This window comes from Melitaea cinxia, chromosome 15 (assembly GCF_905220565.1).
Source record: "Melitaea cinxia chromosome 15, ilMelCinx1.1, whole genome shotgun sequence".
Taxonomy (NCBI): domain Eukaryota; kingdom Metazoa; phylum Arthropoda; class Insecta; order Lepidoptera; family Nymphalidae; genus Melitaea; species Melitaea cinxia.
The window spans coordinates 8,107,234-8,129,625 of NC_059408.1; the positions used below are offsets into that span (position 1 = coordinate 8,107,234).

The window sequence follows — 22,392 nt, forward strand, 5'->3', positions numbered from 1 at the left end:
GACGACTAGTGCGTTTGTTAATCTTTTTCGTCTACTTACGTTGCATTACTTGTCGATGTAATTACAACACCTAACACCTTTAACACCCTTATCTGTTTTCAATCTCATATCAAAGCCGTATGCATGTTCATTTGGATTGGTCTATTGTTTTGCATCTGTTCACTCACCGGTAGGATATTTGTGTTGTCACAGTCTGTCACATAGGCTAGTCCACGTAAAGCCGGCGAAACTGCGGTGGAAAACTAATAACTTAAAAAAATACTAAATAATATGTAATAATATATGATTTTTTTGCTTACCGTACAAGTAGAAATAGCTCCTGTGACTAAACAATAACATACTGTTTGTCTGTGTGCGAACTTAAGTATCGTCATTAATTATTATATTAGTATTTCATTGGGAAAACCACATTATTTATCTAAATAGGTTGTTTTTATAATCTCTGTTCAAACATTGATGAGTATAAAAGTATAATCGAACAACAAGATAGCATCATTTCAATTAACTGAAACAGTGAAACAGTAAACATGAATTTTAAAGTACTTCTCGCTTTCTGCGTTGTTGTAAGTATTGTGCAATTATTATTAAAATTAATAGTAACGTTGTTTGTCTAGACCCCCTTGACTACCACTCAAAACTTGATATCACAATTACTATTTTTTCGTATAAATTTTTTTAATTCTTTAAATTATATTTTCTTATTGCAGTTGACAATAGCATGTGCACTTCCCCAAACTGGGTGGACTGGGTGGCCACCAACAGGGGCAATAAACCCTTGGATACCACCATGGATTTCTTCAGCTCCGTGGTACCCGCAGTGGACACCTTGTACTACTGTCGGCAAGTCTTGCCTCGATTGCTCTACTAAGCTTGTTTGCATGAAGATAGGCGGGATGCAAAAAATTTGTACCGACCCGACTATGCCATACTGCAATCTTGGAGAGTGTTCTGCAACGCCTTCAGCAGAATGTGCCCCGCCTGCGGTTCCTGCGTCTGAATAAAAATGTGTTCAGTTAAAATCATATATCTAAAATATTATGTAACAACTTGTATACTCACCGTGTAAAATTAACTTGTAAAATATATCTCACTTTAAAATGTCAAATAAATAAAAGTTTTGTTATTTAAAATAACGCATTTTATTTTTTTTTTCTTGGAGGATTATTTGAAATATTGAAACTATAGATAGCACCCAAAAAATGATGCTCTAACTTAAAGAACATATAACATACTTTTATGGCGGAAAATTCTAATATATTTTAACAAAAACGACCTTAACAAAAATGAAAAATCGTGGAAAGCACTAGTTTGTATCTAGTTTCTATTCAAGCTTAGAAAGCCATATTTCTCATACTTAAGTTAATCATTTAAAAATAGACGACTTATACCTACGCTTGAATGAATAAATATTCCAATATCGGAAATTAAATTCTACGGAGAAACGCGTACGAATCAAACAAAATTGGATTTATTGGCTTTCATTGAAGCGTCGAAAGAAATCCATATACATTTGTTCATTTACATAAATACACATATACACTTATGAATTAATAAATTAAATTAATGTTTGCCCGTGACTTCGTACCCGTTGGAAATTAAGATAAAAAATCAATATATTCATAATTTATTTTTTATTTTTTCGATTTCTTTTTAAATTTAATAATATTATTAAGTCAAAGCAATATTGATTTCATATTTCTCTCTACTTTTTGTTTATTAATATGTCTCTTAGGATTTTGCACTGATATAAATAAATAATCAGTTCAGCTATTAGTCCTGATAGGCATATGATCGATATAGACGATATAAATCACTGCAATGTTAATATCGAAATTGATATGAAATAATTGCTAAATCAAACCAGACGCGAAGGTCGTAAAATTAGTTTAACATCAAAGTACAAACATTAAAGATTAAAATAGTGAAACATTATTAGAGTATTATTATTATTAACAGAACGTTCAAACAAAGCTTTGATATACATACATTACTTTGCTTTTGATATACATACATTACTACTAAGTTTAACTTAAATAAACTTTAAGGTTCTTACAATCAAACAAATTTGAAATTTTACAAAATAATTTCCACCAGCAGCAGCAGCACTTTCTATACGCCGAAACCAATCATCAAAAATTTTATTCTATACTTTTTCAGAGACTTCCTTTTCTTTTCTTTTGTGCTAGTGATATTACGTAGTTTTTCCTTCAGGGAGAAGGAAAAGTCATAGTCGTAACTGAGTCATTGAAAATAGATGCTAAGACAGGAGTAACATAATAACAAGGATAATCATTTTTCGGCTAGGTAATGATATCAGAACCGACAGCATCAGACTTTATAGCTAAAATATTCTTCTTAACATCACATTCGGTTAATGAACGAAAAGAAAATGGGAAAAATGTGGGATTTACATCGGCAGAAAGAATTTTAATGTCGATCACAACAATATGTTAAATATTAATATAATACCAGTTTGTCAGATATGAAGTATGTACTAGCTTAAGAGTTCCATTGTATATCATAATAAATAAGTATCTTTTGTTCGACTAGTTTATTATCTTATTATGATATTCAATTTAAAATCTGCCGGGGACAGTAAAGAAATAATGTTTTAATTTCAATAAATTTAATAGTTTTATTAATTGTCGCGTTCGAGGCGTCGTTTGGAAAATTACGCCTCAATAAAATCTTATCAACGAGCTACATACTGTGGATTTAGGAACCGTTAAAATTAAGTGGGGAGGGCTTATTTCACATATATCTCTCAAATGACCTTAAAAATGATCCTCCCGTGTATTTAAAACGAATAATATAAAATGTAATCTTAATATATATAAATCTCGTGTCACAATGTTTGTCCTCAATGGACTCCTAAACCACTTAACCGATTATAATAAAATTCGCACACCATGTGCAGTTCGATCCAACTTAAAAGATAGGCTGTATTTTATTTTGATATATTATGTTATTATTATATTTCAGAAAAAAATAAGGTGATACGGAGTTCGCCAGGTCAGCTAGTATTATTATATGTTTGATTGATCTATTAAGGATTGATTGTGTGTGATATATTTTAATACGTAAAACAAAAACTTTGTACCCTTTTATACGAAAGTTGCTCGGACCGAGGAGTATGAAATTTCGTACACTTATAGTTTATATAGAGAACGAGTGCAAAATGCTAATTTTTTTTTTAAATTACGCATAAAAAATATTAAATCAATAAAAAAAAACATTACACACACTACCATGTATTTGACACACACACACGCATATTATACTATTTTGTTGATTGTCAAGGTATCTGTAGTCAAATTGAAAATTTAAAAAAAGGTTTTTTATTTTCATTATTTTTGGGTTTTTTTAAATTACCAAAATTTTAATTATGGTCGAATTTCGACCGCTGGGCGACCCCTAGTACATATAATACTACGGTAAATAAAGAATTACGCAAATCAAGGTTTTTTTATATGTTATAAAAACAACTGTGATTAAGTCTTATTTTTGAACTTTAGAATAAATTTCGTACTATTATTTATTCTACTTCCTGAACTTGTATAAAAGTAAACTAAAAAAACTTCTAGCGTTTCAAATCCATTGTTTCTATCAAGTGATACAGAGCCTAATATTTGTTTACTATTGACGTAGAATTTCTGTGAAAAACAATAAACTTTCCGTTGTTATGCACACTGTAGGAAAACCCTGCAATATACGTGCTCGCGATTTCCTTGTTTGTACTTTCTATGCTAATGATAGTTTGTTTAGATAACCACTACAGTATAAAAGCAATGACATTAATTTAAATTAGCAAACATATTATATAAAATCAAAGTAACAATGGCTGCTCTCAAGAATATTGTTACAATTTTTGTACTGGTAAGAACCGCTTATCTATATATTTTTTATTTCAACCGTAATTATAGCACATAAATAATATAAAAACTTTCTTTAACGTTAACGATAAATATCAAATATTTTTTTTTATTCTAAAATAATAAATAGAAATAACATTTAATATTGACCGCTCCAGCGGGGTTCGAACCCTTGTCTCCGACTGACCGTGTCGGCGCACTAGCCAAGTAAGCTAAGGAACGATGTACCCGCTAGATCGAAATTTTTGATATGATATTCAAAAATGTTATAAATAACATTTTATAGTATTAAGGGGCTGTCTCACCGGTTGTCTTTCGGTTTCACCATCGAACTTCTCATTAAATTAATAGGTAGATAGTTATAACATGCCTAGCAGACTATATATAGGTACAGCCTAGTAAATTTTTGTAAGCGGCTACAGCGCTTTTTTTGCGTTTTGAAATTCAATAAAACTAAATTGCGAAAAAATATTTTTTTAAAATTAAAAGCATATCATTAAATTAATAGGTGAATAGTTAGAACCTGCCTAGCAAAAACTATATATATAGATATATAGGCCTAGTAAATTTTTCTAAGCGGTTACAGCGCTTTTTTGCGTTTTCAATCCGCAAACAATTTTACAATTTTCTACCTATTTTATTAAGATTTAAAAAATCAGAAATGTATAACACATAAGCTTACTGTTCTACATAAGAACATTTTTTATATTTAACTGAAATAAATATCACTTCCACTTCGAATATTTACATTCAATGTGGAATGTCGCTACGAGCTGAATTCTTTAAAAAGAATGCTTGTAATACCCTGTAAAAGCATTGTTCAGTTTTTATTTAGGAACGTCAATCCTTTGACATTTCAGATTATTTTATTGGCTGTTTGTTTCGGGCAAATACTTCAAGGTGGATCTCATGTGTCACAAGGTGGCCCACATCAAAACCAAGGTAGAAATCGTCGCCAAGTACCACAAAATGTAGGACAAGTTGGTAATATTGATGATGAAAGTCTTCCTGGAAGCTGGCAAAACCCACGAAACTGGACGACATGCGACTTCACAGTTACTTCCAAGATTTCTTGTCATGACTGCAACACTCGTATTATCTGCAAACCAATTGGCGGTCTTCTGATAACTTGCAATAATCCAAATAAACCTTACTGCAATTCTGGTATCTGTTCCGCTGTAGCGAGTCCTGATTGTGTTTAAAATAACGAAAATGTTTACAAATATTCCGAATAAAAATATATTATACAATATTCTGTGCGTTTTTATAATAAAATAATAAACATTTTTCTACAATCTATGTCAGACAAAAATACCTACATTAACATTCCCCACCAATCCGACTGTAACAGTTCTCGACAAAAGAATTCAATTTGGCTAAAGTTTATAGCAGGATAAATGTTAGTGTTTAATGAAAATTCTTCGGTCCTGTTACGTCGATTACATCTTGTTACCCATGTCAGGCGAATAAAAGCACTTACCTCGGAGATGAGGAGAATATATTTCGTCCTTTAATACTTAGTCAGCAAATATATTAAAGTATGTTGTTGACTGAAATTCTGGAATGATTATTTATTTACCTAATGAAATAAAAATTCTCAGATAAGAGATAAATCATCTTCCAAGCCGCAATGTACTTAACGTGCAAAATAAACAGTTAGAAAAATCCAAACATGACGTCGTATATCGACTTATGAATATGTTTTTAATGTTCAAATATCATTATCTCTCTTATTGTAACTATTCTCTATTATCATTTCCTCTGCCGGCTCCATGCATCACGACCTCACGATGTTTCACTGTATTATTCATAAAGAAAACCGCTTTTACGCTGAAATATTGAATTCAGAACAATGTTTGCTGGTTCTATCATGTTTAAGGCCAGGGCTGAGGTAATCGTAGAATGTTTGAAATTTCGTAAATATTTGCTAGTGGTATCTCGATGGACCATGGTTAAAGTCATTATCAAGATAACACAAAGTTATGTAAAGTAACAAATTGTATAGAATTACGACATAGTTACACTTCAATAACATAGGTGATACTGTAGGTATATTTTTGTCAAACAAACGAAAAATGTTACTTTTATCTACAGATGTCTTGCTGTACCATTCATTATTTTGTTTGAAATAAATTTTAAAATAATTTATAGTAAGTAGTGGTAAATCAGACTATATATAATCCGTCATATCTCTACATTATCCAATTAGAACTGAGAAGAACTGACAAGCTTCTAAAGTTATGGTCGTTGGCTAAGACCTTATGATCGTAGGAAACACAGTGTCTAATCACACAACATTTTATACCCTCCTAGGACATATAGGGCACAAATTTATATGCAGCAATAGAAAACTATCAACTAGCTGCTGATAATAATGACAACGAATTTATTTATATCCCTTTTCAATTATGTATAATAATCATTCGATTGCAACTTAAAATATTTATGAGTATTATGATATTTAGTGGCTGTGTGGTTACAGCAGTAAAGAATATAGCCACCCCCTTTCTTCCCATGGGTGTCGTAAGAGGCGACTAAGGGATAACACAGTTCCACTACTACATTGGAACTTAAAAAGCCGACCGATGGCGGGATAACCATCCAACTGCTGGCTTTGAAATACACAGGCCGAAGACGAGCAGCAGCGTCTTCGGTGCAACAAAACCAGCCCTTCGCTCACCAACCCGTCTGTCCAGCGTGGTGACTATGGGCAAAACACATGAGTTCACGCCATTTTTGGCGTGAACTTGTGGAGGCCTATGTCCAGTAGTGGTCTGCGAAAGGCTGCTGTGATGATGATGATGATGATGATGATATTTAGTGGATTTATTACGAAGATCTCATTTGTTTTTGTATTCAGTTACTTTATTAAATCTCGGGTAGCCGGTAAGGTTAATGGCATGAGCCAAAACCAAATGTGCATCAACGGGATAACAATCAATTTGCAGTGTAGGTCTCAAACATAACTGATAGTTTGCGTTGTGGCTGGTCAGGCTGATAGGGTTCAATTCGGATACATTTTCTCACTAATATTCAATTGTTTTATTGAATTAATATTTTATTAAGCATTAATATACAAACATACAAAACCATACGCATTATTTTAGAATATGGTAAACTAATACAATAATAAAGCTAGAGATACCGCTTGCTTTTTATTGAGTTTTAAATTTCCTTTTTCTTTTTAATTTGTACTGACATCATTTTATCGTATACGTTACTTATTTTATAACTGTAGATATCCTAAAATAATTGTAAATGTAAATGTATAATTTATTATTGGAGTTATCAGGGAAGTGGACAATAATATATATGTATAATTTTTTGATCTGAAAAAATAGCTCTAAAATTCTTATTTAATAAAATCTCAAACTCAAATCTCATACGAGTAATTAATAATATTAATTAGGTAGTTAATAATTATTCTAATAATATTCAAATAATAAAATCTGGTTGTGGTAAAATTACAGCCCTGACGCTTGCTGATTAACATAAGTAAGTCTTATTATTTATCAGGATATATAAACTCAATTTAATTTCTACTTCATCAAATCGAACATCAGAACTACGACAACACTCTTAAAAAAATAAATAAATCATAAAAATTACTAAATGGCGGTAGCTAATGTCTACGTATTCGCTTTCCTTACAGCGCTGGTAAAGTTTAAAGTTTATACAAATACAAATTAATATGTTTTATTAACAAATATCTTGACTATACCTTGATTTAAATTAAGGAAAGGAATTAAGGAATCTAATATTTTTATTCTATTTCTAGGTAGCTGTAAACCTAATTTTTGCTGAGCAGAATTCTCTGGAACAGCAATCACAACTCTTCGGCCAAGAAGATGTCGGCTCTGATTCTGAACGTGAAGTAAGATCTGCAGAAGAAGAGGAAGGACAACAAGAGAGAACATTTTGGTTGTTGTTCCCCACAACCACCACATGCAACTACACTTCCCAGGTACTTAAGTATAAGTATAAAATGTATTATTGTTTTTTAATTCTATGTCCAAAACTTATTAACAAATCTGCTATAAGATCGATACATCTTTGTGTAAAGAAAATTTTTTGTTATTAGGAATTTAAATTACTACGTCCGCCTATCGCAGTCCAATGCTGGTCATAGTCCTCCCCAAGTTCGCGCCAATCATCCTGGTGTTTCGCAAACCTCATCCAGTCTCCACCGGCAATCTTACGAATGAGTAGACCGTCGGTCCAGCCGCATTACCAATTACCATAGCATTTACCAATTTGGAACTTAAAAAACAATAATTTATTACTTAAGCGATCAAACTAAATTTGGACTTATAAATGATAACTAAACACTTTAATTAGAAGTTGATCACAAACCTCTACCAGATGATTTTTTATCGACTTCATGTTTTTTTTTTATCGTACTAAAAATTATTAAAAGATTTAGTTAACAAAATACATATAAACGATAAATAAGTTAAATAATAAAAGTTTAAAACTGGATAGAAAATAACTATAATTGTGTTTGCTCGCAAGCGAAAAAAAAAACCGACTTCAATTACATCAAGTAGTAATACAACGTAGATCGATGAAAAAATAGTCAAGTAACATAGCGTTATCAAAGATTACTCAAAAACCAGTTATCAGATCTCGATAAAATTTATATGTGACCACATGATAAACATCAGCTTTCGATTAAATTAAAAATTATCAAAATCGGTACATTCAGTAAAAAGTTATTGCGGATTTTCGAGAGTTTCCCTCGATTTGTCTAGGATCCCATCATCAGATCCTGGTTTCCTTATCATGGTACCAAACAAAGGATATCCCCTTTCCAACAAAAAAAGAATTATCGAAATCGGTACATCCAGTAGAAAGTTATGTGGTATAATACAACGTAGGTCGACGAAAAAAGCGTCAAGTAAAAACGCATTATTAGATATAACTCGAAAAGTAGTTGTTAGATCTCAAATAAATTTAAATGGGACCAATTGGCACACAAAACCTTTCGATTGAAATAAAATTTGTCGAAATCGGTCTACCCGGTCAAAAGTTCTTATGTAACATACATAAAAAAAAAAAAATACAGTCGAATTGAGAACCTCCTCCTTTTTTGGAAGTCGGTTAAAAACACTAAAACTGGCCATTTCTGAATACAATTAAACATAAATAAAAGGCATAAACTTTAAACACTTAAACCTTCAGAAATAATTTTCACCCATGACGTTTGATTGATATATACGTTTGAGCACAGTAGGAACATCTTGCTCAAAACCTGAAACAGCCCGACTGCGGAAGTACCTCAATCTTACAGAAAACCATAGTCAATAAGTAGCTCTCGCGTATTCGTTTGATGAATAAGCTGGCCAGAGCTCCTGGGGAGGGTCGGACGTAGAGTCAACAAAGCGCTTGGGATGCTTTTGATGTGAAGGCATAGTCCATATGCTACGGTAACCGCTTACCATAAGAATATGGGCCGTATTAGGCATAATTTATTACATTATACATTTGTCTTCCTTGAAGTATAAAAAAACCGATCAATTAAAATTTAACAGGGTGGATCGCGGTGTGCTAGCTGTAGACGAGCTGTTCGCTGCCTTCCCAACAATGTAGGCATTGTACGCACCTGCCGCGGACTCCTTCGCTACTGCAACAATGGTCGATGCTCACTCTTCCCTGGATCTAATTGCACCTCTGGTTAACGAATCAGCTAAATATATAAATCAGGTAAAAAATTCTAGTTTTTTTTTTTTATATAATCATATCGATTGGGTTTTTAAAACAAAAATACAATGTAGAGAAATTTTGTTGCCTGGTAAAAAAATTCGTATTTATTTCATACAAAGTTTTTATTTTATAATAAATGCGATCTCTCACAAACAAGCTTTTACTTCTCTAAAATTTAATTTATTGTTGTCAGTGAACTGATGGACGGAAATTTTATTCCTCTCGCTTACAATAAATGAATTATATTTTGTTTTTTTTTTTCAGATCACTACACGGACCCTAATCAAATAAAATATTTGTAATCTGAAACATTTTCAAATAAATGTATATTATAGCCTGCATTTGCTTTTTTTCGAACATAGAATTGATACTTTTTAGGCATTAAAAAAATCATGTTCTTCTTATACGCATCATTTTATATAATTTCATTCAACCTATAACATCACAACTGTTGAGAATAAGCCTCTTTCTCCGACGGTTTAACGTGCTATCCAAGGCACGGTGGGGAAACCCATAAGGAAAGACATCCAAACCGAAAGAAATATTTGTATAAATACAAATATCCATCCCGAGCGGGAATCGAACCCGCAAACCGTCGGTGTTTTAGGCGAATACTCGCACCACTACACCAGAGCGGCTATTGTTGAAATACAAACGGTATACGGTAAATTAAAATTTAATAAACTCCTTAAGGTTTTTTTATTCTAAAGCAAAATGAATTATAAAAAATAAAACAAGAATATAATGACTGTATTGATTTATTTACAATAAATAGGACTCTAATTGATTAAATAGATACCTAATTCATTATCTTAAAATACATCAATTACATCTAAAAAGACAATGAAAAGTAGACTACAGTATAACATTTTCAAAATTTATTATCTTAATGTGGTCATCGAAAGTTGCTCGCTTATTGTCCAAAATTCACAAGAAGTAAAAACATTAATTAATTCTCAGACATGACATTAAAGCTCCAAGCTAAAACGTGAATCTCGAAAATTTACAACGCAATAAAAAAATTATTTGTCAAACACAGCTAATTCTAGTCAGCAAAGAGACAACTCTTCGATATGTTAAACAATGAACGTAGAATTTATCACAACTCGTATTACATACTTGAAAATTTTGTAAAGTTTAAAATATTGATCGCAAGAATTTTCTAAGTTTTCAGAAAAATTTAAAACACGTATACCTAATGTTTATTAGTTTGGCTAACATTTATTAATTTTTTGTATCTATAATATTTATTTAGACACATAATTTGCGATTGGCCACGTAATCTTAAAATATGTCTATAATTAAAATTGTTTGTATGCATCTGTGTGTCATGATCAAGCCAATGTCGTCATCTTAAATATAGCATCCGAAATTGCCATTAACCGCTAGTGTTTCGATTAATTAATCATTTTAATAAATTTAATATATTTATTGTCTGACATCCATATATAGTGTTCCCGCAATTTAACAACAAAAACCGTAACTTTTTTATCATAACATACATATAAATGAGGTCCAAACCCATAGATTTAACATAGATAAAACATATATAATTTTTTTTAATTAAAATATACAAAATTAAAAAAAAATCAATTACGTTTTGGTTTCTACCAAGCTGAGTGACTTTCGAACGCCCAGCTTACAATGACATAGCTATTGATTCTTACGACGACTCGGTAAACTGCTGTTGCGGTAAGTCTTCCTAAGGAGAATGTTATCGGCGGCCGGAAGTAATAAATATCGCTTGCCTGAAGAATGATATGGGACTTTCAAGGATCTAAAGTAATAAAACTTCGGGTTTTCTTTGCTCTGCCAGCGGTTTTTGGCAAATGTGTCTGGATAGTTGAGAGAAAGGGGGGACTGGGGAAGGGGAGTATTTGGAAGGTCGTTATTTAACGGTCGGTGGAGGTATCGGCCGGTCGGGTGCGAGTTAGTAAGTACTGGCGGCGTCGGTAGGTCGGAGTCGTCTGAATCGTCAGCTTTGGAATCAGCGAGATATTCCCTGTGAGACAAAAAAATATATATCAGTTACAAATTATCATATATTTACGACATTAGTTAAAACGTTACAAAATTATTAAGAAAAATTATATCGATTTAAAAAAAATAAACGTGTGTGGAAAAACAAAACAAATTTTGAATTTGTAAGGAAAATGTATATTTGCCATAACATAAGTACGGCAAAATTAACTAAAAAAATACGAATACTTTACCTAATCCCGAAATTCTCGTCAGGGGTATGCTTCCTGCAAAAATTAGAAGTATTAGTACTTTATTTACAATGAAGTCTAACGATAACATATAGTACTCAAAAATACACAGAAAGTATTTTAAAAGAAACCATTTTGTGTAAATTGAAAATATACGTGTTGTGAACAATTTTTTTTATGTCGTTAGAAAACGTATTTAAGTATATCATGCGTAGTTAGGGTGTTGAAAGAATGGAGTATTCATGGACTAAATTTTTTGAAAAATTTTTATACACCAAAAGCCTACATAAAACACCGATTCTAAACATTTATAACGTGACACCTCTAAAACACTTATCATGCCTCTATTTGTCGCTTAGCTTCAGATGAACCTGTTTAATAAGCTCTAAAGCACACCCTAATCTTATATCTACAATCTATACAATCATTGCAACTATATTCGAACTTTAAACACCTGTATAATTCCTGACTATGCAATAACAATCTGGCTCTTCCAGACCTACTATATCGTCCACCAGAAAATCTAAACGAGGGTAATAAACCTAACCGGGCTAATGACCCAATATGACGTTTTTCAAAATTTTCACGCGATACGTCATCCTCATTATCTGTAACAGATGCAAGTTCTAAAGATAACAAAGTATCAATGTTGTTAAAGTTTACTAAAAATAGCCTATAACTCACCTACAGACCGTTTGTCTTCATTTCCGTTGTCATTATCTTCTGGGATATCATTTCGGTCGAGTACATCAGGGATGTTGTATATGGAACGTCTGTTCCTAGTGCCAGCAGAGTCAATATAAATTGGTCTAAAAAGACCATGCGCAGGCAACCCAAAAGAACCCCTCTTAAGATACCAATTACCATTGTAATCCATATTGGAATCATAGTCTACCGGAACACCAACGTCGCTGCGCTTAAAAACTTGTGACAGAGGCGGTAACATATCTGGATTTATTGATTGTTGAAAATCGTACATTTCATTAAAATCTAAGGGACCATCCATTTCGGATAGAGGCGGTACAGGGTTTTGATAAAAAGGAAAATAATACTCATCGCCAACAATATCGTCTCTCTTATGAAGCATTCCATTACGGGCTAAGGCTTGTATATTTCGTTTATCATTTGGCTGACTATATTGGCCTCTTCCAAATCGATAACCATCTCTTGCTAGTGATTGTACATTTCTTTTCATACCATTGAAGCTGCGAAGTCGAGCTATCGAAGCTAGATTTCTTTTCTCGTTAGATACGTCTTCGTCTTGTTCTTGTTTATCAGTTTCGTCATATGGTGATCTAAATGTCGGAAGCTGGCCATTTTTAGCTAATGTTGAAATGCTTCTTTTAAAACTCGAAGCTGCACTTCTCAAATATCCATCCCTTGCTAAGGTTGCTACATTCCTTCGTGGAAAAGTTGGCCAAGTGTTAGATGAAGTATCAGTAGGTAATCCTACTACCTATATTAAGAAGTAGGGTATTATTTAATAGCTCGCATATCGAAATAATCAGGTATAAAAGATAAGACTCACCTCATCAATGTAAACAGAGTACGCTAGAAAAAGTGTTGTAAAACTTATGAGAAACCTGCTGCTATGTCCTCTGAAACTTGAACGCCTGTTGCCCTTCATCTAAAAACAGACATGTTTAAATTTGTAGGTACGATATGGGTTTACCGAATGTAGCAAAATATTTGTCTATGTTTGATAAACAAAAGTATTTCTTTATTCTCGTTGGTATAATTTCTATTTCTTATTAATTGGAACAAAGTGAATGTTTAAAAAAAACCATAACTAAACGAACTGTAATAAAAAATAGAAACCAAAAAGGAAGTAACTGAACCAAAGTTCATCTATACATATAGGTACATATTCATAAAATCGAAGTGTCCGTCTGTGATTTCAAAATAACCATATTTTTTCAAGTTTTCGGAAATTCTACCTTTAAAGGTGAATTAGGGATTGAGGATTTTATAAAAATCGGTTCGGTTTCGTTTGGTTGTTGTAATATTAGAGATACGAAACTTTGTGTTTTCAGACTACTGATTCAAAATGAGTTGAAATGTCTCTCAGGGTGTATAACATATGTTGATGTGTATAATATAGGTCGATGATTAGTAAACAGGTTAATGTGAAAGTGCCATTGCGGAGTCAAAAGTATGGAACTTTATACTCAGGCAACGAAATTCATTTAAAACGAATTAACGATACAGTTTTTAAGAAGAAAATGCATAACTCCATCTATGACTTTTAAAAACGACTATTAACCTCGCCAACATGATCAAATTTAAATTATTTATATCCAAAAAGAGATTGATGATGTTTTTGAAATCTCATAGATGGCGCTGCTTTAAAATTGTTTTAATAATACTTATATTCATTTAATTATGGTTATCTGCCTAAGTTACTTATATTGCGTGATTTTTAACATAATAACAACAACATTCAAATATGCGTCGTTAGATTACACGTTGTTACAGAATGCGTTGAAGAAATAAAGGTTCACTGCTCGTTCCCCGTAGGATAGCGTGATAATATGTAGCCTATATGTTGACCTGACTTCTTAATAATATTCGTACTAAACAAACCACGACAACGTCACCTTACTCACCACAGGAACACAGCGCCGCTCAAGAGCAGTGTTACTTAGCTGATATTTCCTCCTGTACCCTGTTACTTGTGTACCTCACGTAATTATCTTAAAGTATGTCTGTAGTATCATAAATAAAAAGCAAGAAAGTTTTTTTTAGGTTTTTGATTGCATATTAAATAAATTAGTATTGCAGCTTTTGCGTAAGTTTTGGATGGTAAAATAGGGGATTAGTTCGTATATTTCAAATTACCTAAAATGGTTGAAGAAGATCTAAGTAGAGACTTTTTTTCGTTTTTTTCGCCTTATGAAACCTGATCGAAGCGAGTAGTCTGATAGTTCTAGCGCACGAAAGTCGAACCATAAAAATCTGGTATATAAAGAGGTTCTAAATTATTGTGATGTAATTATTAGGTAGTAGCGGCTCGCTCTGGCTTCGGATAGATATTTAAAAAATATGTTTTATTTTATTTTATAATATAGCCTATGTCACCCGGGGATAGTGTAGCCTAAACCTAACCTAACCTAACAGTGAAAGAATTTTTCAAATCGTTTCAGTAGTTTCGGAGCCTATTCAATGCAAACAAACAAACAAACAAATCTTTCCTCTTTATAATATTAGTAGGTATAGACTACTTCAGTACCTCTTAGTAAATATAAAGAATTTCTACGCGAAAGAAGCTGCGGGTAGCAGCTAGTATGGAATAAAAAATATCGGTAACAGTCACTCGGAAGATACAATCATGGCAGATTCAATTACGCGAATGCCATGTCGGTGCTCACCTGACATTTAAGTACAATACGTATTTTCACCCTTCAATGCATCGACATTCAAGTTTTAATAGAAATGTTCATGTACAAGAAACAAACTGCCTCGTGTAAACTCAGTAACAAAATGCGTTACTTATATTTTTATATCACTTTCCGTACAGTAAATTATCTTATATGTAAATAATAAGCGATTTTTACCCGATTGCAGAAGGAGAGTAATGTTTTTTGATTGAATGTTGTTTATATGTATGTATATAGATTTCTTTGTTTTCGACTACACCCTAAGCGGCTTTTAAAATTTGAGGTGTCGTTAGATTCGTCTTGATGACCCGAGCGACACTGGATACATAGACAAAAATAAAAACTTTAAATGGTTGATTTTGGACGCAATAATTCAACCATTAAAAAAAGAAATAACTAAACATATCGAGTGTCATATAAAATGATTTGAAAAAATATTAGTTCATGTTAGAAATACATATTGACGAGGCGTTGGCGCAACGGTCACGGCACTGGTATGTGGCTGTTGCGCTGGCGGTTGCGCTGCGGGTTCGATCCTCGCATATGACAAACATATGTATTGTTTGTGCAGTCCTTGTGGGTCTCCCCACCGTACCTCGGAGAGCATTTTAAACCGTCGGTCCCGGTTGCTATCTTGTACACCTAATAACGATCGTTACTCATAGTAGGAAATATATTCGCCAACTCGCGGTGAAGCAGCGTGGAGGATTAAGCTCTGATCCTTCTCCTACATAGGGAAAGGGGCCTATGCCCAGCAGGATATTACAGGTTGAAACGAGTAAACGAGAAATATATATATATATATATATATATATATATATAAATATATATATATATATATATATATATATATATATATATATATATATATACTTATGAGCTAAAAAAATCATCCATATTTCCTTATGTCTTACGCTGTCACTGTGTAAAATCTTGTGTATTGTGTGTGTGTGTGTTTCCGGACCCCCGGCACAGAAGATAAACCTACTGGGGGCCGTTGAGTGTGAAGCGTTTATTGTTTATTATTTTACAAAATTCAACATAAAATTCCACTGTGTATTTATTTATTTTATTACTAAGTGATCTTTAGATTGCAGTATTTTGAATTATCTTAAATATGCTTGTGTACAATCAACAAAAAAGATATTAAAACACTAAATTTTCAAATCAAATATTACAAAATTTTCGTACGTAAAGTTTATGTATAATTTAGGTCGATTAATGATGTTAGTAAAATTTTAAAATATTAAATACAACTCATTGTTTTTGAAAAATGATAAATTGCTTTATTAATTTTGTGATGGAAATCATTAGGTAAGTTTTCATCTCGCTCGCATTTCTCCGATTTGATTTACATACATTACTATTATTTTTCACTCAATTTTTTGTTCAATAACAATAAAATATAGACTATCACTATATCACTCCTGAATAATGTAGCTTTTTGTTAGTGAAAGAATGTTCGTGATCGGATCAGTATTTGCAAAGATTACCCCCTACAAACAAACAAAGTTAGAAACTTTACCTCTTTTTAGTATTAGTAAAGATTATTAGGGATTTAATTTCTTAGTATATTAATAACGATCGTTTTTGGTTCTAAAAGGAACCAATTAGTACTAATCCTATTAGTATCGACTTAGGCTTCGCTATCCATTCGTCCTGTATCGTAGGGTCGTGTCTCTTGAGTATTAATAGGCACGCTTCATAAATAAAGACGCTACAGTAAATGTAATTATTAAAATAAATAACGTTCAATTTTAAATGACATTTTCTTTGTGCTTTGTTGTTGTAAGTACTAGGTCGTCGATCCTGCGTTTCATCGATTTTTAATACTAAATGTATTTTACAGTAAAACAGTATAAGCTATATTTAGTTGCTTATTATGGTATCTATATATAAAACACAAACAAAAAATTTAACTCTGAATTTTTATTTATTTAAATAAATTATAAATATACAATTTTGGAACTAAAATATCATTATTGTCATTAAGATTAAGCATTAGTAAAACAGGAAAAAAAAAATTAAGATTTTTTTTAAATTCTTATTATTATAATTTTAGAATTAGATTTTTAAATAGTTTGTTTTTTTCCTATTTGTTATTTAATTTTATAACAATTTTAAATACTTTATTATATTATTAAAAAAATAGAACGCGTAGGCCTTTAGACGAATTATATATTTTTTTTTATAATTTTATCATAAAAGAAAATTATATATTAGATTAAAAATTATAAAGTAAAGCTAACAAAAATACTACTTAATTTATTAAAACATAGATCCCATCCAGCATTCATCTTACGCACATAATTATATTTTAATATTTGTTTAAATTTTTACTTAAATACGAAAATTATTCTATTAATGATAAATAATATATTTCTTTAATTTAACAAAATAATGAAGACTTAACTAATGTTTTAACTTACTTTCAATCCCAGCCTCTTGTCACACACTTTGAAACTTAAATTTTAATTCAGGGTTCTTTTTACTTTATGATCTTGGCGGGAATGATGCCTCATTCAGGGAGTTAATGGTTTTTATACTGAGATTTAGCTCCTGAGCGCATGCGTGTACCATAGGCCACTTTTTTCAGTAAATGGTCATAACAATGTAGGCCTTATTTATGTCTTAATAAGATCGATAGATTTATATACATTTTGGGGAGATTGTACATAAGGGGAGGAGTTTTCAACGTACTTACACACTGCACAATATCCACTCAAATTGATGGGCACTTAGTTTACTAGGTTTTATTTGAGTTCAGGTGGGCATTACTTTAACTTTGTAAATTGATGTTTATTAATGACCGAAGGTCTTACTGGAGGTTGCAGTTGCGAAACAGGTTCCATAGAGAATTGATACCCACTCATGCATTTTAATCGAGCACTTTATTAATTTCTATTTATGTTCATAAAATGTTTAAGGAATATTGGAAATATTTGTACTTTTAATAATATTTTTTCATTGTCTAACTTTGTTTTGACGATCGCTTTGGTGTAATGGTGCGTGTGCCGTGTCGGCGGCACCTAAACATCGACGGTCGCGGGTTCGTTTCCGACTCGGAGTGGATATTTGTGTTTATACAAATATTTATTTCTGGTCTAGTTGTTACTCCTTGTGGGTATCCCCACCGTACCTCGGAGAGCAGGTTAAGCTATCGGTCCCGGTTGTCACCATGTACACCTAACAACGATCGTTACTTATAGTAGGGAATATATCCGCCAACCCGCATTGAAGCAGCGTGGTACAATGGAAAAGAGGCCTATATGCAGTTCGATATTACAGGCTGAAGCGAATGTGTAACTTTATGGATTTACAAATCGTTAAAAGCTGCCACTTAAGTTATTATTAATATGGGGTATATTAATAATAACTCCTTATAAGCCTCATACTAATTTTTGTCACGTATGAGAGGACAGTCATAATAAACTAACAAATATTTTATCTTAACAGGTCGAGATGACAGTAAAAAGGCTTTGCATCAAATCAGTAGTCTGTCATTTTTAGTTTATAATATTAAAAAAAAGTACCGTTACAAGAAATACCATAATATACTTTTATAGGTTACTATAACAAACATTGAAATGTTTTATACAACATTTTTAAATAAACTTTATTCGGTAGAATGACCAGGATCAGCACAGAGTAGCTACGTAACATATGTGTGTGTGTGTGTGTGTGTGTTTGTGTGTATTTTACCGAAACAATTAATATTATCATCTCCTTTCAATATCTTATAATAAATTAAACAAACCGTTAATAAAACTCAGATACATTTTTAAATTATACAAATTATCAACAGTACATGTATCTTGTTCTGGTGTAAATTGTAATTAAGCCTGTAGCATATTCCGCGATAAGGAAAAGCAGTAATTAAACACCTCTCTAATTAATAAAAGTTTGGCACTCTATTAAAAAGCTTTTATAAAGTTTCCTGTACTTCAAGTTGATACTTATTACTTTCTTGTCTGAAGACTAGATACTTGATGTATAAAATGAGTGAAATAGAACAAGCGATTTCGAAAACTCCTCTTACTTCAATTTGTAATAAGGTGCAATGTAATTAATATTTGGAAGTCTACAATAAATTTGTTATATGAAACAACGTGCAAGACATTTTACACTATTGCTTCAAAATCTAGGATATTTAAATGTTACAAAACAAAATAAAACATTTAAGACAGTCGTTATCATTTTGTCAGTGAAACGTAGGTAAATTTAACAATTGTACAAATAAGGCTATAATTGCGAGCGAAACAAACGTATTTTTTTTTTGTCAAAGTTTTTAGCTAAATTATGTGTTTCAAAGACATTCTAATGCTGGAGACTAACGAAGCGTGACTTACGCAGGTCTTAAAATTCTTTCATGACGATGGAAAGACATTCTTACATGCTCTTATAAATTGATATCTTTGAAATAAAAATACCTCTAATTATTAATTTTTAATCTATTTTTGTACTGTGTGGCTACGGTACTAAAGAATATAGCCACCCCCTCTCTTCCCGTGGGTGTCGTAAGAGGCGACTAAGGGATAACACAGTTCCGCTACTACCTTGGAACTTAAAAGCCGATCGATGGCGGGATAACTATCCAACTGCTGGCTTTGAAATGCACAGGCCGAAGACGGGCAGCAGCGTCTTCGGTGCGACAAAGCCAGTACTGCGGTCACCAACCCGCCTGCCCAGCGTGGTGACTATGGGCAAAACACATGAGTTCACGTTATTTTTGGCGTGAACTTGTGGAGGCCTATGTCCAGCAGTGGACTGTATAGGCTGTAATGATGAAGCTATTTTTAATAATTCAATCTTTTTTAAGGGTTGAGAGGGGGCAAGGAGAAGGCGGTTTGCCCACCTCCTCCCCCCCTCGTAATAGTGGGGTCGGCGGCCGATAGTCGGGGGACTTCGGCCGGCCGGACGACACGACCCCATACGTCTGGGGGTGGCCTTGTTGTGAGCGAGGCCACCCCACCATCATTCCGGGGCCCGGAAGCTTTGTCCGGGCCTACCGCTGAGGCGAGGTGGCGAATGCCCCACCCAAGCGGATGACTGCTAACACGTGGTGGTTTTTAGTCAGTAGGAGTCTGACATAACCCTCTGGCGCCCCCGCGCTGGAGAGTATCCATGATGGATTTTCTCCGCGTAATAAAAAAAAAAAAAAAAAAAGGACTGGCTTACGTGAACAAAATGTGACTTAGCCTAACAAAGAAAGAGGGATGTATCCAAAATGTTTATGGACGGTTTTTCAGTTTTCTTAATCATTTCATCGCAACAATATATAAAGAGTGTAGTGGCTTGTTATATTATCATCAAACATCCATAATTTGTTCATTAGTGGCTCCATGTAGCCTTGAGGACGTTTGTATGTCAAAGTCAATATAGTTCTCTAGTTTCGGTCATACCAGCCTTTACGATGAATTTGATCATTGCTAATCGTATCACCTTACCGATCTATCGAGCCACCACTTATCCGCTAAAATCCTCTGCAATCGATCCATACAATTCCTTACTCTTCTTCGTATCCGAATCAGTCGTCTGTGATAATAACCGGGACCTAATAACTTTACGTGCTCTCCAAGATGCAGTAGGAAGTAGGTTTGCAAGGTCATAGAACCAGACTAGAAACGAATATTTGAAAAAATAAATAGAAATATCTGCCCCATGCAATAACCTATTCCATCAGCTAGTTACTACCAATACTGATCTGAGCCAATGTGTCGTCAAAAAAGTAATTTCACAATAATATATAGATAAAGCTGGGAAAAGTTTTGATCATAATTATTAGATCAATTAAAATCCATTAAGGACCTTTCTGTGGAATTAACCATATGGAGAAGAAATTAATTTTATATGGAAACTAGCGCTGACCCCGCAAACGTTGTTTTGCTATATATGTCATTAACACCCCCCCCCCCCTTATAACCTCCCCCCTTATAACCTCCCCCCTTATAGCTTAGGGATATGAAAAATAGATGTTGGCCGATTCTCAGACCTACCCGATATGCACAAAAAATTTCATAAAAATCGGTCCAGCTGTTTCGGAGGAGTATGGTAAATAACATTGTGACACGAGAATTTTATATACGAATCCCACCACAAGCTAACATCTGTAATCAGTCTGACAGTGTGCTTTATTTCTGTTTTTTTTTTTTTTTTTTAGTATAGTTATATCTAGTGTAGGATTTATTACTGTTGAGGTAGCGAATGCTAGCGCGACCCCATCTCGCATCATTAGTAAGAATCTGACATAACGAGGGTATCCATGATGGATTTTCCCCCCGTTAAAAAAAGGATTTACTATTGTAAAAACTAATAAACGTCGATAAAAGCATCGTGAAGAATTGTAATAGATAGGCACGTTAGATATTACATTTTATTTATTTATAAGTGTAACTACAACTTTTATTTTCTTTTTCAACGTCTCTTGGTATCCAAAAAGTTTTTATTAAACAGAAAAAAGGATAACTTTAAATATGGAAAAAAACATATTATATATTTTACAGAAAAAAATACATTATATGTGATAAACAGTGCAAATACATTACATTACACTTTATGAATACCTACTTCAAAGGTTACGATATCTACGCAATATCTAGACGGCTCACATATCTCGTTGATTTGACGCAAAGGGATCACTTAGCTTCATATTACTTGAATGATTTAGAGTCTACTAGGATTATAAGTTACGAACGCTTTATAAATACGCATATGTCTAGTACCAATTCTGTGTCCCGCAGTTTCGCCCGTGAAAATCCGTGAAAATGAAAGTGGTGAAATCCCGTGTACAGCAATTTTAAAAATCTTATCCCTATTTTAAAATCGTAAAGCGAATCCAATATATTTAAGGTACTTTTAAATTTTTATTTACCATACTACTACCTGAAACTTCTAGAAATAAGAAAAACCATTGTTTTTAGTAGCAAATTACGAAAAAAAAAATAAAAAATATTTTGAAAATTTTCGTTCCCTTACGGTAGTTTTCTTTTATATTTTTAAATTAGTTTACAAATATTTTATAATAATGTAGCAACTCAATAAGATTTTAAAGAACTTGAGTTAATATCAACGCGAAGAACATGGGAAAATGCGAAATTTTAGGCATACTTTTTACTTTTAAATTGAATTTTAGAGTGTATTCAATGATTAATTCATATAATTCATTGCATATACCCTAGTCTTCCTCGATAAACAGACCATCTAGCATTAGAAGAATTTTGAAATTTTCAA

At 32.6% G+C, this 22,392-nt stretch overlaps 4 protein-coding genes and 1 long non-coding RNA gene across 5 annotated transcripts; 3 read left to right on the forward strand and 2 right to left on the reverse strand.

The window, feature by feature from the left end:
* The first annotated feature begins 369 nt into the window (after window positions 1-369).
* Window positions 370-1,130, forward strand: LOC123660437. The gene is made up of 2 exons (XM_045595520.1): window positions 370-563; window positions 708-1,130. Exons 1-2 carry the CDS (start codon window positions 528-530, stop codon window positions 999-1,001), a joined length of 330 nt encoding a protein of 109 aa, XP_045451476.1. The 5' UTR covers window positions 370-527; the 3' UTR covers window positions 1,002-1,130.
* On the reverse strand, window positions 657-2,873 carry LOC123660438. The gene is made up of 2 exons (XR_006744189.1): window positions 2,196-2,873; window positions 657-1,971 (listed from the first exon to the last, which is right to left on the reverse strand). It is a non-coding gene; the product is annotated as an uncharacterized LOC123660438 (long non-coding RNA).
* An 817-nt stretch (window positions 2,874-3,690) lies between these two features.
* Window positions 3,691-5,124, forward strand: LOC123660138. The gene is made up of 2 exons (XM_045595241.1): window positions 3,691-3,876; window positions 4,733-5,124. The coding sequence occupies exons 1-2, from the start codon at window positions 3,838-3,840 to the stop codon at window positions 5,072-5,074; spliced, it is 381 nt and encodes a 126-aa protein (XP_045451197.1). The 5' UTR covers window positions 3,691-3,837; the 3' UTR covers window positions 5,075-5,124.
* Window positions 5,125-7,392: 2,268 nt separating this feature from the next.
* Window positions 7,393-9,979, forward strand: LOC123660404. The gene is made up of 4 exons (XM_045595493.1): window positions 7,393-7,529; window positions 7,651-7,836; window positions 9,404-9,575; window positions 9,840-9,979. The coding sequence occupies exons 1-3, from the start codon at window positions 7,485-7,487 to the stop codon at window positions 9,548-9,550; spliced, it is 378 nt and encodes a 125-aa protein (XP_045451449.1). The 5' UTR covers window positions 7,393-7,484; the 3' UTR covers window positions 9,551-9,575; window positions 9,840-9,979.
* Window positions 9,980-11,118: 1,139 nt separating this feature from the next.
* Window positions 11,119-17,677, reverse strand: LOC123660406 (neuropeptide-like precursor 1). Its single transcript, XM_045595494.1, has 6 exons — window positions 17,592-17,677; window positions 13,314-13,412; window positions 12,470-13,241; window positions 12,240-12,393; window positions 11,789-11,821; window positions 11,119-11,577 (listed from the first exon to the last, which is right to left on the reverse strand). Exons 2-6 carry the CDS (start codon window positions 13,410-13,412, stop codon window positions 11,229-11,231), a joined length of 1,407 nt encoding a protein of 468 aa, XP_045451450.1. The 5' UTR covers window positions 17,592-17,677; the 3' UTR covers window positions 11,119-11,228.
* Window positions 17,678-22,392: the final 4,715 nt, after the last annotated feature.